Here is an 18,602-nt window from a genome sequence, read left to right as displayed (position 1 = left end):
TACAAATAAGTGAAATAATCCAAATGGAGTGCAGATGTTTCTTTAAATCATCTGTTAAAGCAACCATGACCTGTCAGGTGCTTTGGTCATTCAAGCTCAAACTTTACCCTTGCAGAGCACAGTATGACCCCTGATTGGTGGGAAGTACTGTGTAGGAATAAAAGAACATGTTTCAAATATGCCACATTATCCCAGAGCAAAACAATAACCTGCAATAAGACTACTTCCTAAACTAACTGCAAGCTGTATATTCGTGGTTTAAAGTAATAAACAATTATACTCACATGTCTTAAAATATGCACCTACCTTACTGTGAACACTGCCAGCTTACATCTGCTACAGAAATCATGATCCTATTGTTGTACTCATCAGGATAACCAGCAATATGCAGAAAACTCAAACTGCTGCAGGTTATCTTGCTACCCAAAGATTCCCCTCCCATCCTGGCTTTTTTTTCACACACTCAGTCCAGAAATAGATTCAGAATTTACTGAAAACAAAGGGTGGTGTGCAAGACAACTCTGTCTCTATCTGTACCAAGACTACTCACTGATATTTGCAGAGGGGAGGAGCAGACTTTATCTATAAGCAAAGTGAACAGATTCTTTTGTAGCTGATTCATCTGTTTTTATTTTCTATAAAGTGTCTCATTCTGGCTTTAACTCCCTTATAGGCAGACTACAGAACCACCACTGGCAGCAATAAATAATTAAAGTAATTGTTTTCTGTATGACTTTATCAGTCTTTTTCATTTGCTTAGCAGTACCTACTAAGATGTATAAGGATGGTACTGTGACTAGTTGGCTAATCGCTAATCATCTGTTGCAGTGTTCCTTTAGTTTCATTACTGAGTTTCATCAGTGATGCTATGCCCAACTTACACGGTCCATAACAGCATTCGACATGTTTCTCATTCAAAAGTTGAACAACTTGAGCAAGATGGTGTTTAACAATACACTGGAAGAAATAGATTTAGATGCAAGGTTTAATGCTAAACGATTTCTAAGTAGTGAGGTCCAGGGCTCCATCGCAGACACATGCACAGGAATCTCTTTCTGTTCAAGTCAGTTTCCACTTTCAGGTCCCAGCACAGGACAAAAAAAAGTCTTGGAGCAGCAACAGAGCTGCTCTATGTTAAGTTCAACATGTATTATTTATATATATATATATATATATATATATATATATATATATATATATATATATATATATATATATATGTATATGTATGTGTGTGTGTGTGTGTGTGTGTGTGTGTATATAAATAATATACATGTTGAACTTAACAGATATAAAATCATCTAAAAAAATTTCAACCAATAAAAACAGACAAGCAGCTGGTGTTAAATATCACAATTTGTGGTTTATTATCAAGGGGTTTAATGTACATTGTATTATGAATTCATAGAAAAAGCTATTTATTCATGTACATATTACAAATACATCAGCTGTCTTTTGTTTAAATGTACACAAGGTTCTTCTCTCCGATCACTGCCTCATAGCAGCTTTGCAACCTGGCAAGACTTTGCAGTGAAATACAGTTAAGAGAAGTAGGAAACATAAAACACATGTGAATTCAGTCCCTTCAAGACACTGAGGGAAGTACTACCAGGTAACACAACAACCTGCTTGTAAGAAACAACATATTTGTAAGAGACATGGAAGGTGGCTTTGGCTATGTTTCAGACAACCAGTAGTTCTCTAACTGCATCTGAACACCCTTACAAAAGCTTATTTCAAAGACATTAGCTACTTTCTTTAAAACAACAAGTGCATATTACATATCTGGTGATGCTGTGGTGTAGAGACAAGCTCGTTTTTTCAACAGATAAAGGCATGGCAATGGAGGAAGCAAAGGATTGGACAGCTGGCTTCTTCACAGAATTAAATATCCACAATCAGTTTGATTGGGTACAAAATACAACTTGATCCCCCAGCACGAGTCCATAGGGTTTGTCAGTACGATAAATGAGCAAAATGGTCTGCTATGATATACACAAAACCCCACTTAAACACAGAATTAAGCACCAGACAAGACATAGATTTTATACAGTTATGTAGTTTCTCCCCTCCACGTAGGCACCATGTTGTACATTAAGCTGAATCTTCATCTCAAGTAAATTACTGTTTGTTTCATTTAGTGTGTGTCATATACAGTGCAGAATATATGGGCTTTGATTAATGACGAGTGTGTGAGTACTTGTATTTCTATACTTTTAAGGACCAAGCATCCTCTCTGAAATCAGAAAACGTTTTGGCAGAAGACACACTGGCTGACGTGCATTTTGTTTAAGGTTGCAAGTATGGGCTTTATCAATTGTTGGCATCAGATGTTGAGCTGGATAGAGAAATAACAGATGTCTTTTTCAAAAAAATCAATCAAACACAAAGCCGTGACAGATCAGTGACACAGCACAATAAATATGGCGGTTAAAAAAATCCCAGGGTTACTTGATGCATGTATTAGACATGCTAACAGCAGGACCCGAGGAAAGGAGCCACACTGTTCGCTCAGGTAACCAACTTTGGTCCAGCTTTGGGAAATACCAAAGCTACGAGATCATTTGTTGTAAAATTTGGTACAGGAATGAATTTTCTGTGCATCATGTTCCTGCTGATTTCAGTGAATTCTTCTTTGGGTTGACCACACAGTTTGGAGTATTAGCATCTCCACACCAGAGGCCAGATTTACTAAGCACTCAATTGGTAGTCAATTTTTAGTGAATTGATAACAAAAGAAGTGCAGGTGTCACAAATTTATCGCTCCCTGGAAAGAGAATGGCCATTCAGTCCAAATGAAAGGCAGCTAAAAGAGGATCTCGATGTTCTTCTGCGAGAAGCTGATGGAAACTGCGTCGAGTTTTGGAGGTGGATCAGTACATTAATGAAGTTAGTGTGCCACATGTCTTAATGTGCAAACAGTTTTTTTATCTGCATATTATACGAGGCTGCAGCAATTTATTCAAGTCAAAGGAAGGGATCTGACTCTCAGACAATTCCTGCAACAATCACAAAATCCATCCTGTGATACCTGATCAACATATCAGTTTTGACTTGCTCTTATACACTTCAGCTCTGAGTTGTATTTATAGCTTTATGTGGACAGACATTTTAGCATGTTATGTAACACATGATATGGGGAAAAAGAGGCAAAACATTTGAAAGTGAAACATGTAAAGGCTTCTGTGTTCACTGTTTAGAAAAAAAAAACCAAATAACACCTTTACCAGAAACATCCGAGGACCGTCTCTGAACATTTGGGCTGAAGAGCTACAGGTCAAAGCTTTGCTACATCTCAGGGCACTAAACACTTACTCTGATAACTCACTTGTATCCCAGATGAACTGGCAACTACCACATCAACAAATCACAGACACATGCTTAAGTGTTAAACAGCAATGCAATTAATTGCCTGTAACCTTCCTCAAATTCCATTTACTTTACCTCTTTATTAGTAAATCTACTGGTGCGCTGTAAATGAATGCGTGTGAAAGACAGTCCAACCTCTGGCACATGTGCCAGTCACACTGAATGTTTAGATCTTCTGGAGCTTTTCCAAACTCAGTGTTGCTGATTAGTCAAACACAATGACATTTTCAACAGTGCTAATCCAGTTAGCACACTGGCACTGTTACACAACTGTTACATTTATGTTTTTGGAAAACCACTGGAAGTTTGGACCAGTTGGAACAGCAAAAGTGATTTTGTACAACTCTGTTTCCGTGCAACAATGAGTTTTTGCACATCAAGTTTTCAGTTATTTAATACAGAGCAGCAGAAAAGAAGCACAATTTGCCACTATCAGACTTTCTTTCTCCAGTAAAAATGATCTGTGTGTAATGGTTGTTTAGGTGTTTTTACAGCACATAACGTCCTTTGTAAATAGCAGTTTGTGTTTGTCCATATCTATCGTTTTATACATCTGGAAACTAGCTAAAAGAAACCCACCCACAATGATGCTTTAGATGATGTGTAAAAAAAACATTTCCCCGTAGGCTTTCTTTAAAAGATACATTTGCTCAAAACTAAAACTCAAATTCAATATTTGTGGAGTGCTGGTGTTGGTAAATATTCATTAAAAACAATGGATAATAATAGGCCCTGCATTTATACCACTTACATACAATGTATAGGAGGGCTTTATTTAACAAAAACACACAAAAACAAACAGCACTAAATGAAGAAAGCCCAACAAAATGAAATGTGAGAGGAAGTGAACCATAAGGCTGTAAAGCAGGAGTGAAAAAAGATGCTGGTACAAAGCATATGACCATCATTTTGGCAGATCAGCTGATGGCTTAGCTGACACCCATCTACTCATCCAGTTTGCTAATCACACTCGGGCTTTGCCATTTCTGCTTTTTACCCCACTCACAGTTGCTATGCATCTGTAAGCTGCTTTGCAACCCACTTCCAGGCCAGCTGCTCTTCCATGCCGTCTCTGACTTGACCAGTGTCTTATTTGTTTTGAGTGATGTCTGCTCTGTTCTGTGCTATTGATTTTGCTGCCTCTGGCTTTTCACTTTCCACGAGGAAGAGTGACAGGTTCCACACGCTGCCACAAAAAAAATTACTGCACTTTTAACTATAGTGCCCTTAAAAGAATTATGCCTCCAGAAATGTATAAAAGAAATAAAGGTACACTAACCAACTTTCTTATTCTAACTTTTGTTACTTTGGGATTGTTGCTGTATGCTACAACCAAGGCCAGCAGTTCAAATTAAGATTGCTGTTGACATTTTGAGAATGAGTGAAAGTGGTGTGAGGACGTCCTCACAAGTATAGTAATACAAGATTATGCATGTGGTTTTGGTGTCTCTTGTCGCCTCCTGGTCAGTCCACGCTCACTGTGTGTGTGTGGATGTCTGGTGTTTTTCCGCCTCCACGCAGTAGTTGGGTTTGTCAGAGGCCTTAAAGCCTGGAAGACACACACACTGGTAGGAGCCCACATTATTGATGCACCTGGCGTTTTTACACAGTGACATCCGGTTGTTTAGTTCTAAACACTCGTTAACATCTGTGGACAGATGTGACAGAAAAAGAAGGTTGGATCAAAATGTTTTCTTTGTGTTACAGTTTGTGTTACAGTATGCGTGTTTGCTCTCCTACCAATGCAGGTCATGCGGGACAGGTCCAGCGTATATCCATCAAAGCAGTCACACGTGTAACCCTCCTGAACCCGGACACACCGACCGTTCTCACAGCCGTTCAGTATTCCGCACTCCTCTGCTCGCAAACCCTCAAAAGCTCTGTATGGATCTGAACCACGTAAAACACAGTGTTTCACTTAATATCAGAGAAGACACCATTCCTGGATGAAAGCAGCTGCCCTCTATGGCACAGGTCATACACTATATGGATGAAAGCACTGGGCTCACAATTACATTTTTTTGAAGTATAATAAAAGTGAAATTCTGGGCTTTTCAATTGCAAATGGAAGAACTTATTTGTGAAGATGTCATGAAAGTGAATATTGATAAAACAATCCTTTCTTGTAGCACTATTCTGTACTTCTGTTAACATCAAAACTGCAGAAATACTCACACTCTTCAATATCATAGTGGGGACGTGCTTCAAGTGATAGAGAATAGTCTGGTGTCACAGCATATTCATGAACTGGACCTGCAACAAGAGCGTCACGACCGTACGGCCGCCGCCCACCACTCAGAGGAAGGTTACACATGGAGGCGTAGTCCTCTGAGACGAGAGAGAGAGTGAGAAAAACGACAAATCACTGAGTAAGAAATGCCAGGACCTGGAGCTGTTCAATGACGCAATAATCCCTACAGACACTATTTAAGACCTTTTTTTTGCCTGGAAACAAATCCCTGTTCTTAAAAACTTTGTAGTTCCCTTTAAGTCTTAAATGTAAGCTTTACTCCCATATTACAGCTCCTCCTTTACCCGGAACTCTACAAAAGTCTAATATGATGGGAAAAGTAAGCAACAAACAACGCAGTTCTTTCTAAACACTCGGTACATTTGACAGAACCAATTCTTGAGTTACAACATCAGAATTCCTCAACACAAGGTCTGGAAATAATCTGGTTTCTTGGAGCTAAATCTACCACCTCTTGTATGAGAGAAACAGCACTTTTATTTTGAGTTTCCGACTTCTGTAGATCCACTAATGTAGTTGGAATATATGTAGACTTAAAGCTTACCCATATGGAAAAGAAATAGTAAAAACTTATATGTGATTACTCATGAAAGTGGGACTTTCTCATTACTTTCATACATTGTTTTAGTAAGTATCCAAAACATACAAGTTTCATTATATAATATTTCAAGGGATCTTATATCTGTTTTCACTTTTATATGCTTTTCATAAAAGTTTCACACAAGACAGATACAAACTTTATAAGATTTATATATATCTTTTCCATATGGGTATACTTCTATATAGGTCAGGAATCTGCACCTGCAGTTTCCATTACATACATTATGTGTACATATGAATCAGGTAAATCTTATGGCAGGTACTGTTTTACCTGGACGTTATCAGCTGACATCATGATGAAGGATTCATAACTGCATGTAAGTGATGCTAACAGTGAAATATGCGGCCTTGTAGAACAGTTTTTTCCGACACGTTCACATTTCAAACACATGAATTATTTAATACCCGAAGGCATTTTGTTTAAATCGCTTTGTTTTATCAGTTCTGAATTTCCACAGGAATAAACGCTAATTTAATTAAACGCCCCTACACCGAAACATTGTCAGAGATGTAGTGTAACCTAGTAATTCACAAAAACCACAAAGATAAAATGAATGTTTAAAATATTCATCTCACTTGTCATTTTTTAATTCAATGGAACAGTTGTTTGTGTCAGTTCTCATAAAGCTCCAACAGTCCCACAAAACTGACATCACTGACATATCATCTGATTTATAAATGCAACGTGTGTGTGGGTGTACCTGTGTCTCTGGAAGGACACAGGGCACATTGCATGCCCCAGGCATATCCGTGCAGACAGCAGCACTCAGTGTACGTGGTCTTCTGGTTAGGACCAAGTGGATTGATGCACATCATATTTCTGACCTCTTGCCAGCAGATGTCCCCATAGTCTACCTCCTCCGTTTCACGTTGGTCTGCAAACACACACATTGTTACCTGTAAACTTTGATAAGCTTGGTTTACTTTCTAACTAACATAAGGATAAATGTCTTGCAGCACATGGAATTTAAAATGGAAAACACACGCCACCCACAAAGTGGGGAAGAAGAAGTGCTGAAAAAATGTATAAAAATAAAAATCAAGAGATTAAATGGATCTGATGAGGAGTAGGTATACGCAAAACATCACACACTTTGCTTTATCAATCTTCAGGTAATATCTACAGACTTCATGTAAAGTCTATCAGTATACATAACTGCATGTCGACACCCAGAAAGTGTTTGCAAAGCTCCTTTACAGACACTTTAAGACATTAACCCAGGGAATATTCATATTGAATTCTGTTTTTATATACAGTATTATTTACAGTTATAGAGCTCATTTAAAAAAGATAAACAGCTGTTTTGTTTTTACTTCTAGTTGTAAGTCCACGTGAACATTAAGGAATATATTGTGTAGAATGATGTAGAGCAGTGTTTCCCAAGCGCTGTGCCGCAGGCGTGTCGTGAGAAATGATCAGGTGTGCCGTGGAAGATTATCTGGTTCCACCTGATTGGTACTCTAAGCAATCAGCGTGAGTAACGGGCAGAACAATTACATTCTCTTCCACTAGAGGGCAGTACAACTTCCTGCTCTAAATAAATGGGTTGCCAACAGCCAATAACACAGAAGAAGATGAAGAAGAAATTACATAATAGTCATGCTATGAATTAGACAGCACAGTGTAATAACAATAGATACATTTTTGAAAGAAAAAGTGGTCAGTCTGACCCGGGTCCGGGAGAAATTCCCACCCAGATGAAGGCCCGAGCATGAGTAGTGGTTAGAAGAAGCAAAAAAGGTATACTGGGGACAAACCAAGCCAATTCCACTATACCTGATGCGTGGAGAAAAATAATCAATGTGCTTTTTGTGATATTTTTTTTGGTGGTGTGCCGTGTGATTTTTCTATTGTGAAATATGTGCCGTGGCTACAGGAGGGTAAGCCGAAATGTGGCAGTAGGAAAATATGTTGTTCTCACTCAGAGAGACAAGTCAGTCATATGTCTACCACATGGATATGAAGCTGGACAACGATCCCTCATGTAGTTGTTTGTTTTCCCAACATTAAGCAACTTGAGTTAATAACATACAGTATAATACCGGTAAGAGTGCATCCTAGGAAAAAGTTCAAAGTAAATACATAACATAACATTAACACTGTTAGATAGAAAAACATTTTACAGTTTAAATAATGTCATATTAAAAATCAATATATTGTTTTGGGAAAAAAAATATGGGAAGACAAAGTCATGATTTTTCATTCTTGAATACAGGGAGTAATCTGCAGTTTTATGTCAGTGCCAGCAGGGGTCACAATAGGACTTTAATAAAAGATCAAAAGCTGGCTCCTGAATCAAAAGGACTCCTGAGGCAGGTCAACAACAAAACCCAGTGAAGCCATGCTTTCACTGCTACAAAAAAGTATTCAACACAAAACTGAGAAAATGAGACGATGCATTCCCAAAACTGTGTGCTTTCTATTTCATGACACTGTCATTCAAAAAATGCTTTAAAGAAGTGAACAATTAAATGCAGTGCGATAAACTCTTCAGTTCATAATCTGAAATGATTTTACATCAGTAGCTAAAAGTTAGTTTTGGCACTGGCGGTTAGGTTTCATAGATGACCACATGAAGAAGAATGGCGACATTTAGATTTGAAAAAACGTGACTGTTTTTTTTAATGTAATTATGTGGTCTTGAAATGGCTAACAGAAAACTTTCCAGCACCTCAGGATGGAAGATGCAGCGGTTCCCAATGGGGAACTGTGGGGCTTATACACAAACACATGTATGAGCCATCTGTGTTCAAACACTTCCCATCAACACACAGCGACTCATCCAGACACTCATCGATGTCTACAGTAAAGACAGGCAGAGAAAAACACCACAACTTAGAGGATGTTATGCCACAACGTGGAACAAATGCTAAATGCTGCAAATTGATTCCAGGTTCTTTTGACCTTTCATCATACAATGAAACATTTCTACAACCCTAACCCTTCAGTGCTTCTCAACCGTGTTGGTGGAGAAGGTGTATTTAGTAAGTCAGGGTGCATGAAACTGCGTCACTCTGTCAGGACTTTCTGAGCCTTTCTGAGTATAAAACACGGGACATGTAATCACACCATCCCAGGATGAAATGTGACCATGGACACACACTGCCTGTGATTTACTCTCTGTAAACTGATACTGTTAGTTGTGTCAGTAAATACAGTATTATCTGAGCAATGATAATACTTGGCTCCTTTCTCTGTGTGCACATCTATTTGTTTTTCCTCACCTCTGCACTCCAGTTTGATGGGGTCGTAGTCCTGTCCGGTCTTGCAGTAACACTCGTAGCTACCCTCAGTATTCATGCAGAAGCCTCCTTTACACACCTCCTGACCAAACAGTGAACATTCATCTCCATCTGAAAACACACACAGTATTAATACAGTCTCCTTAATACAGGCCTTAGCCACTACACAGTACTATCTGTACAGTGAGTGCCATAAAATACTATATTAACATGTTTTACAGCTAAACTAAAGCCTGATTTGGCCTCTGCTAAGAGAAATGTATCTTTCTGCAGCATAACTACACACTGTTTCAAAGCTGTGTGAACAAGACAAAAAAATCCATTCAGTTGATTTAAAAATCTTTGCTCAGCATACTATAAAACGTTTCCTATGACTGAGTAAAAATAATCTGTGTTAGGTTTATATGCATGACATGAATGGCTGTAGACTTTTCTTACCCCTGTAGACATCAGAAGTGGGTACTCCATACAGGAAGTCTCCATTGGGAATAAAACCTCTTCCAGATGGACACATCTGGTTAAACTGGTCTGTAAGAGGACAGACACATGTTTGCAACAACCCTGTATGCACACTGGGTAAGATATAAACCCAGTATGTGTTGTGTTGTGGTTTTCATGTCAAGAAAACAGTTTCGGTGCAACTTTTTTGCACTGAAAATTGAATTGAATTTTTTCAAAGTGGGTTGTAGTATACAGCACTTTAATTGGTCAGTAAGACTAAAAAGCACTCTATAAAGCTTTCCATTTACCTCAGGACCACAAGGAGATAATATACTGAGAGGAGCTATAGGGAGACATAATGTGAAAAAAGGTGAGGAGGTTGTGTTTTTCATCCTAGTCACCTTGCTTTGGATAATGAAAAGCAACCTTTTTGTTCAAATGTGGTATGCTGGGATTTTTAAACCCTCTCAGAATACTGTGTAGGTGCCTCTGGTGAGAATACTATGCATATTTCATTATCCTCCTTGAGCTTACCTGTGCCATTGACAGGACAGGGATGCACCTCACAGTTATCACCCCAGCCAGCTCCCAGCGTGCAGCAGCACTCCTGCAGTGTAACATGGCTGGTCAGTACACTCTCACACAGGTTCTCGTCATTCAGACGGTAGTAGCACTCCTTCCGCTCCACCAACGGTGCTGAAAGACAAATGAAGGAGTTCAGTCAGCCCTACTATTCTTTTACTTTTCTGTCAAAGCACTTTGCAAACTTCATTCTTAAAGCTACAATATAAATAAAATGAGCATTATTATTATATATGTACTTGTAGTGTTGCAATGAAAAAAGCCTGCCAAAAAGTTCATGAGCATGTGCAGTGGACTGCACAACGCGACAGAAAACCTGGAGGCAAGAAAACTCTTTTGGCTTATATACTGTATATAAACTGGGCAATCTAAGAAATAAGAAAGCAACTACAAATCAGTGCAATTTCTCCATTTCAAGATTTGGTACTAAGTTGGAGAAATATATAAAGTATAAAGATTTCCTGCCTGTACCGTCACCAGTGCAGGAGCTATTTAAGGAGAGGAGGTTGTTCTTCTTTATCAGTGTTTAAAAGTCCCATTTAAACAGCACAATACAGACTGCTGAATTCAGAAAAATAACTGTAAGAAGAACAATATCAGCTCCTGCAACATTTATGTTTCTAGGAATGAAGTTAAATGCAACTAATCGCCTCCATGATATCACAACTGGAGCAGGTCTTGGGGATTAATACATTTTAAGGATTGCTTTACTTACTTTGGTTTGACAAAAGCTTCACTGATCAGATTATTCAATAAGATGCCAGAAAAAACACAGTTGTTTATATGAAAATAAATTCTACACTTGTACAGTAATGTCTGGATGTAGTTATGGAGCCTCGTTGTTCTTTCATGTGTCGAAAGGAACCCACTGTTATTTTCATGAGACACTGTCAATGGCAGTGTAATGAAACCAGCTGTGCATTGGTCTATCTTCAACTTATTTGTCAATCTGAAGTCACCTGTGGGAATCGGCTCGCACTTGGCGATCATGCCGTTGTATTCTTGGCCACTAGGACACTCGCACTGGAATTTACCATCCCTGTTTACGCACTGCGCCTCTCCACAGACATTGCCCAGCAGCGCACACTCATCCACATCTGTGGAAAAGTCAAAGAATGTGTTAATAGAAGATTTGTTCATATTTGAATGAAGTTCATTTGCTTTGATAGTTAAGCTAAGTACAACCCGTAGCTGATAAACACAAAACAGAAAAAAAAAAAACTAAATACGAAATATGTTAATCGATTGTATATAAGTGACTCAAATTTTATGTTTGAAAAGGAGTAGGAAGAGGAAGAGACTTATATGATACTACCCATTCTTCCTATATCAGGGTGGGGAACTCCAGGCCTCAAGGGTCGGTGTCCTGCAGGGTTTAGATCTCACCCTAGGTCACCACACCTGAATCAAATGAGTAGTTCATTACCAGGCCTCTGGAGAACTTCAAGACATGTTGAGGAGGTCATTTAGCCATTTAAATCAGCTGTGTTTGATCAAGGACACATCTGAAACGTGCATGGCCCTTGAGGCCTGGAGTTGCCCACCCCTGGTGTGTATCATTAATGTGTTATCTGTTGAAGTTGCACAGTGAGCTGTGATCCTGCTAGCTTTAGTGATTTTTAAATACAGGCTGATTCATCTTCTGTCATTTTACATCTATTTGGATTTTTAAAAATATCTATACTCACAAATAGAGTATAGACACATTTAGACACTATTATTTACACTATTTTGCCAACTGTCTGGCACACTGCCACATGTGGAAACTGTTTCAGATAATTAGTTCACTTTGCAATCAGCCTAAGCACTATAAATAAGCTACAGGTAAGCTGTCCGTGTGGAGTACAATGGAGTGAGCAGGAAGAGTGAGAAGAGTGAGAATTAGAGGAAGCCGAGGAAGCCGAGGAAGCGGACGTGGAGGTGAAGAAGTAGGACGAAGAGGACGACAAGGACAAGGAGGTGAAGTTAGAGAAAGAGGACAAGGAGGAGCAAGAGGAGGATGAGGAGTGGGAAGATGAAGGGTAAGAAGAGTAAGAAATAGAATTACTGATGACATCAGAGCTACAATAGTGGACCATGTAATCAACCGTGGAATGACCCTGAGGGAAGCTGGCCAACGGGTTCAGCCTAACTCGAGCCGCTACACTGTAGCGAGCATCATAAGGACATTTCGAAATGAGCATCGGTGAGCACAGTCACTTTGCACTAAAATTTGTAGCACTGCCGTATGCTAATGAGGAACACGACCATACCATAGATGTAAAAATACTGAAATTGTTACTTTACAGAATTGCTAGACGAGCAGATGCTGGAGGCAGAGGAAGCATGTTCACTGCAGACCAAGAAACCCATATAGTCAATATGGTGATTGCAAATAATTCCATAAGGCTACGCGAAATTCACCAGCGCATAATTGAGGATGACACCACCTTCCAAAACATACAAAATGTGAGCATTTCTGTATGAGGTCGTGTACTTGCCCGCAACAGAATCCGAATGAAACAAATCTACAGAGCACCTTTGGAAAGAAACAGTGAACGTGTAAAACAGCTGTGATATGTGCAGGTAAGCTATAGTATCACTGGTACTGAATCTGGAAGTGCATACTGTAGTGCTGTGCATGTGCCTGCTGTGCTGAATTTGTTTTGTCTTGTCTAGAGAGCGATGGAGCTCGAGGCAGACGGGTCATGAGCAGATTGTTGTGGATGAGGCTGGTTTTCACCTCACTAAGACAAGGAGACGTGGCAGGAACATTATTGGACACCGTGCCATAATCATGTCCCAGGACAACGTGATGATAACACAACTATGTGTGCAGTTATAAGTCAAAATAGTGTTGCTCACCATCATGCAACCATGGGCCCATATAACAATGCACACATTATTACATTCCTGGACACCTTACAGGACATGCTCACTAATGTTCAGAGACCAGAGCAGACCAGATACGTTATCATATGGGACAATGTTAGTTTCCATAGGGCTGCTTTGGTCCGCAACCGGTTTACAGATCACCCACTCTTCACTGTACTCAACCTCCACCCATACTCTCCATTCTTGAATCCAATTGAAGAGTTCTTCTCTGCCTGGCGCTGGAAGGTCTATGACCGTCATCCCCATCAACGCATAGCCCTTTTACAGGCAATGGAGGAGGCATGTGGGGATATTGACCAGGCATCATGTCAGGCCTGGATACGCCATTCCAGAAGATAATTTCCCCGGTGCCTTGGACTAGAGGACATTGCATGTGATGTAGACAAAATTTTGTGGCCGGACCCAGAGAGACGACACGATGTAGACTGATTTCTTTTTTTTCCTCAGTGAAATTACTATTTTGTTTTGACTTGGAAATAAACACTTGTGTTTGTTTTGATGTGTGTGAATAAACACCAGTACTTGAAGTTTGGATCCCTCCATGTTTACGGACCTATGACAAAAGTATGACCTCAAACTGACATAGCCTACCTTGTGCAAAGAGAAAGCAAAAGCCAGATGTGTTTTCTATTCATACCTTCAGTGTGTAGTTGGTGCATCATGTGCTTATTAATGTGATAGCTTGTGTTAACTGTTTTTTATACGAAAATACCATTTTTACGAAGGTTTGGAGAGTTAAGCAAGGTTTATTAGCTTTTGTAAGAAAACTACAATGTTTTGCTGATTTGGTGAAGGGTTTTCTTATTTCTGTGTAGAGTTTTGCAAAAATAGTCAATAGTTACAAAAAATGAGCTTAAGCCATCAGAAAAAAACTGTAATTCTTCAAAAACGGTGAATTCCTGGCAGTGTCTGCATTTCGCTGAAAATAAACTGTGTCATTCAAATACACAGTTTATTTTCTTTCTAATTCATTTATTTTCTTGTTTTAGGAGGACAGTTTCTTTTTTGGGGGGGTTACAAATGTCATTATTGTTGCTGGTTTGTCACACTTTTTTTCTGTGGTGTTTATATACTAAAGGAATCCTGTCACCTCGACTCACTGGGTTCCCTCCATTTTCAACAAGCGGGGTTTAACTTCCAACCCTGCAATAATGATTTAATTCATCCTAGTGTCGTTTTTCCAAGTCCTCTGTCCTCTTTTCTAGGAGGTAAATTTGCTTATCCTTCTCAGCAATCTGTATCAGTAGATCCACCAATTCCAACATACTTTTCTGTTAGAGATGGACCTCTTTATGTTGTCGATTGTGTCAGTGTTGTTCTTCTATGGCTTCATATATGCTGATACACCTGATGGGTGCTCTCAGGACGACTTTGAGGATTTCAGTAGCTGAAGTCCAGTCTAATGGTAACTTGACTGGTTCTCTTATAGCACTTTATTCAACTTCACCCATATTCACACAAGCACTTTTTTCTCTACAGGCAAGTGCTTTCACACCCCGATGAAAGCATCACAGAGGATCTTGGGATTTAGTATTTTGTCCAAGGAAACGTCGGCATGCAGCCTGGGATGGATCCACCAATCTCCCACTTAAGAGATGGCCTACACTACATCCTAACACACAGCAACCAGAGGAGCAAATAGTCTATTCATTCAAGACAAGTATCAAGCTCTTGTGCTTGCATATTCTGATCTCCAAGGAAACAAAGTAACCTTTATTTAAAGCTTCCTTCCACTTGGAAGGTACAGTATAGTCGTGGTTAAGGGGAAGCCCCTTTTGAAAAAATGTAAACTAACTGCCAAATTCATAAGTCAGAAATAAACACATAAACTTTCTTTTAATATTCACTCTTCACTCAAGTTGCTTGATGAGTTGCTCAGGGTTTAACAGAAATATTACAGAGATATTAAGCTCTTAGGAAAGATGACATACTAGTAATATTACTTCTGTAAAGTTTCCAGAATAAAAGTGATCGAAGGTTGTATATGAAAATTAAAGAAGGTGACTGTTGTTGTGATTTGACCCTGAATAAATAACTATGAATTGAACTAACTGAATTTAACATAAGAAGAGAAGAGGAGAAGGAAGCCAGAGAGGAGACACACATTCTGGATGGTTAGCGGTAAACCATCACTGTTGGTTTTTAAGGAGTGTGTGTGTGTGCGTGCGAGTCCATCTTTGCTAGCCACAGCACAGTGATGGTTTGGCAGGAAAGAGGAGGCAGCTGGCCGGACTGAACTAGGGTGGGACCGAGCAGTAGTGCCAAAGGACAGACGAGAAGTGTGTTTAAGTGTGTATAAAGCACATACTGTACTTTGGTAGTTCTGGTACTGTATTTTATGTTTGCTGTGCATTGGGGTTTTTATGTATCTGTATGTGAATCTTTCTGCCAGGGTTATGATAGTGGAAGTCACCTTTAACAGTAACGAGTTTGGAGTTGAATGGGCCCAGTTAGTCCTGAGAAACAACCAGCACCCATCAACACCATCATGTATTTCTCATTGTGAAACACAACTAAGGCCAATAAGGGCAAGTTTTCAGTGCAAAAACAAGCAAAATCATTTATGCAAAATCTTGGTAGAAATGTGGCGCATGGGCAAATCAAGGCCCCATTACATTTTGGTCACTTCTTTCAAAAATCTGTTGAGGTGCTCTTGTAGTAAATTTGTCAGTCAAATTTGTGTTCTTGAAGGTTTTTTTCTGTTCAGTGTCTCCTTTGTATTTTCGTGATCCTTTGTATTTGACATAGTCATTATGACATATTAAGATATCTAAATCAGTTGCACAGTTTTGGATGGCAGCTTCCCATCATAGCACGTTATTAATATACAACTTGCAATCAGTATCAGCTCTAAAAGCCTTATCGATTGATTGATATACACCAAAGCTCACACACTTACCCACACAGCCTTTGCCATCCCATGACTCCTGGTAGCCCTGGTCACAGAGGCATTGGTAAGAACCCAGTCTGTTCTCACAGAAGCCGTGGGGGCCACATATTGTCTCATTGAGTCCACACTCATCAATATCTGAAAACCAAATAAACAACATCAATTTTTTATTTCTTTTTCGTGACTTTCTCCAGCCTTGACTCTACATCACTCCATAAAATATTATCTTTACTTTCTGACATCTTACTGTAGAGGCAATCATCTCATTGCAGAACAACTCCATTGTAGTTTTATGAAAATCAAATATTTCTACAATGTTTGCACTCTCTCACACACACACACACACACACACACACACACACACACACACACACACACACACACACACACACACACACACACACAAACTGGCTTCATAAAAGCAGACACCCAGACACTTGAGTTTGAGCCCCCTGCATAAATCATGAGGCAAGAAGCAACACATATCCCTCCTAGTCTAGACAGCAGGCTCAACAGCTTCCGTCTTCCGTCCACTTTTTCTCTCATGTTTCTCTTTTCTCTCTGTTTTTCTATAAGACAGCAGAAGGCATTTAAACCTCATGACCACAGAGGCCATGACTCCTGCCCCGGTGCAGAAAGTATGAAAACATGAAAAAAATTCCTCAGAGACATGGAGTTATGGACACACATAAAGAGAGCATACTTAACAACAATGGCAGTAACACTTTGAACATCGTATGTAGTTCAGTGTTGATACTGAAGCAAAGACTGAGAAGCCCACTTTAATAAACAGTCATCTGAAAGTAATGACAGCTTTGGAATTGGCTGATCTACTGTAACTGAGCAAGAAACGCATATTACAAATGTAGGTGAACAAAGGAAAATATTTATTTAACCTTTTCTCAAGTTCACAAGTACCCACCTCTCAGTTAAAGCAGGGAATACACAATCCACAACATACAACAACAGCATGTCATCTTTCATTTATCGTGTCAGGGAGACCCTCTCGCTAACAGTAGAGTTGAACTATGCAACAAGATTCATCTGTACCAGAGGAAAATACTAAAATAGACAGACTTCTAAATTATTTTAAAAAATGTAAATGCAAAATTATTCAAATGTTTACAGAACAGAAGTTAGAGGGCAGACAAGATAAAAAAATAAGCTCAGGCAGTATTACTTATTGGAGTATAGCAGGGTAGAAGCTAACAACAGTGCATCAAGTCAAGTCGGTCCAGAAAAGTTCCAGAACGTTTCTTCAAGGTTAAAAACTATTGAACGCTGTGCTGAAACTAGCTCACTGAAGCACATAAAAGAAAGATAAGACTGCCACCTCATACATGACCTAGGGTCCATTAGATAGATTTTGGTTGAGTTGGACTGTAGAATGAAGGAAAAGCCATCCACATATGCTCAGCATATGTGGGAACTGTAGGACATGTGTTCTGTTTGGAAACTGTTGGAAAGCCTGCATTTGATGATCTCATGAAGCTGGTTCACAGACACACACACAATATGAAAAAAGAAATGAAAGCAAAACCATGTTTGATTTTAAATTTGGCCTTTAATGGCACTTCCTTACATACTTCTAGACCGCTCCTAGATCTGTTGCTACTTTTAGAATACTTCACAGAAGTCCTATTCTGAGCACATTTGCAATTTCACCATAGACCTCAAAGTTGGACATAAAGCAAAAACCATCTGCTGGGTCAAATTAAAACACAGTATCCAAGCACAAAGGTAAGGTCAGGAGCACAACTGGAAGTGTCCTCGTTGCTTTTTACCTCCAAATTTATCCCCTGCAAGCTGACTGTCAACAAAGAGTTCAAATGCAGATACAAATTGTGTCAAATGTATCTGCAGTTTGTGTCATTGCGCTACTTGCGAGCAGATCATGCACACAGTGATCCAAATGAAGCGCAGCAGTGTGGAGGTGCACACAGAGATGATCTTGATGGGTAGATTTTGAAAGCATGAAACTCTGATTCCTACAGTGACTAGAATTTGTGTGTTATGCTGGCATGGTGTGGGTCCATGTACCATTTCTGTCCTGATGGGAGTGGCTTCTTCCAGGAAAACATGGCCCCCAACCAGAGGGCATGAGTGCTCACATGAAATGTAAGATGTAAATATTATTCTATGGCCTCTACAGTCACTGGATGTAGGACCAAAAACACCTTTGGGAGTGCTGTCCACCGCCATCACCAAAACACTAAATAAGGGGAATTTATCTTTACATTTTTTTTTATAATAAAAGTATTCATTCATCACATGCCATCAGCAGCCCAACACCTAAAACATTTAATTCTCGTAATTTGGGGAAGTATGGAGAATTTACATAGGAAAACTACA

At 39.4% G+C, this 18,602-nt stretch overlaps 2 protein-coding genes across 7 annotated transcripts in view; both read right to left on the bottom strand.

Annotated features, from left to right (window-relative positions):
- Positions 1–1,079, bottom strand: part of rasgrp3 (RAS guanyl releasing protein 3 (calcium and DAG-regulated)) — a 34,241-nt gene extending 33,162 nt beyond the window's left edge. Inside the window, exon 1 of the mRNA XM_040037176.1 lies at positions 307–1,079. The gene's annotated coding sequence lies outside the window, so the exon portion shown is untranslated. The remainder of the gene's footprint in view (positions 1–306) is intronic.
- Positions 1,080–1,338: 259 nt separating this feature from the next.
- The window catches only part of ltbp1 (latent transforming growth factor beta binding protein 1), a 127,545-nt gene continuing 110,281 nt past the window's right edge, over positions 1,339–18,602 (bottom strand). For all 6 annotated transcript variants that reach the window (XM_040037152.1, XM_040037153.1, XM_040037154.1 and 3 more), the window contains 9 exons: positions 16,260–16,388; positions 11,446–11,583; positions 10,439–10,600; positions 9,902–9,991; positions 9,446–9,574; positions 6,922–7,095; positions 5,545–5,697; positions 5,110–5,259; positions 1,339–5,017 (listed from right to left, as the gene is read on the bottom strand). In XM_040037152.1, the coding sequence (XP_039893086.1) occupies positions 4,845–5,017; positions 5,110–5,259; positions 5,545–5,697; positions 6,922–7,095; positions 9,446–9,574; positions 9,902–9,991; positions 10,439–10,600; positions 11,446–11,583; positions 16,260–16,388 (1,298 nt within the window). In that variant the 3' untranslated portion in view covers positions 1,339–4,844. The remainder of the gene's footprint in view (positions 5,018–5,109; positions 5,260–5,544; positions 5,698–6,921; positions 7,096–9,445; positions 9,575–9,901; positions 9,992–10,438; positions 10,601–11,445; positions 11,584–16,259; positions 16,389–18,602) is intronic.

Source organism: Simochromis diagramma, unplaced genomic scaffold (genome assembly GCF_900408965.1).
Source record: "Simochromis diagramma unplaced genomic scaffold, fSimDia1.1 OVJJ01000197.1, whole genome shotgun sequence".
Taxonomy (NCBI): domain Eukaryota; kingdom Metazoa; phylum Chordata; class Actinopteri; order Cichliformes; family Cichlidae; genus Simochromis; species Simochromis diagramma.
The sequence above is the reverse complement of the archived record's forward strand: the minus strand, read 5'-3'. Positions and strand labels throughout refer to the sequence as shown.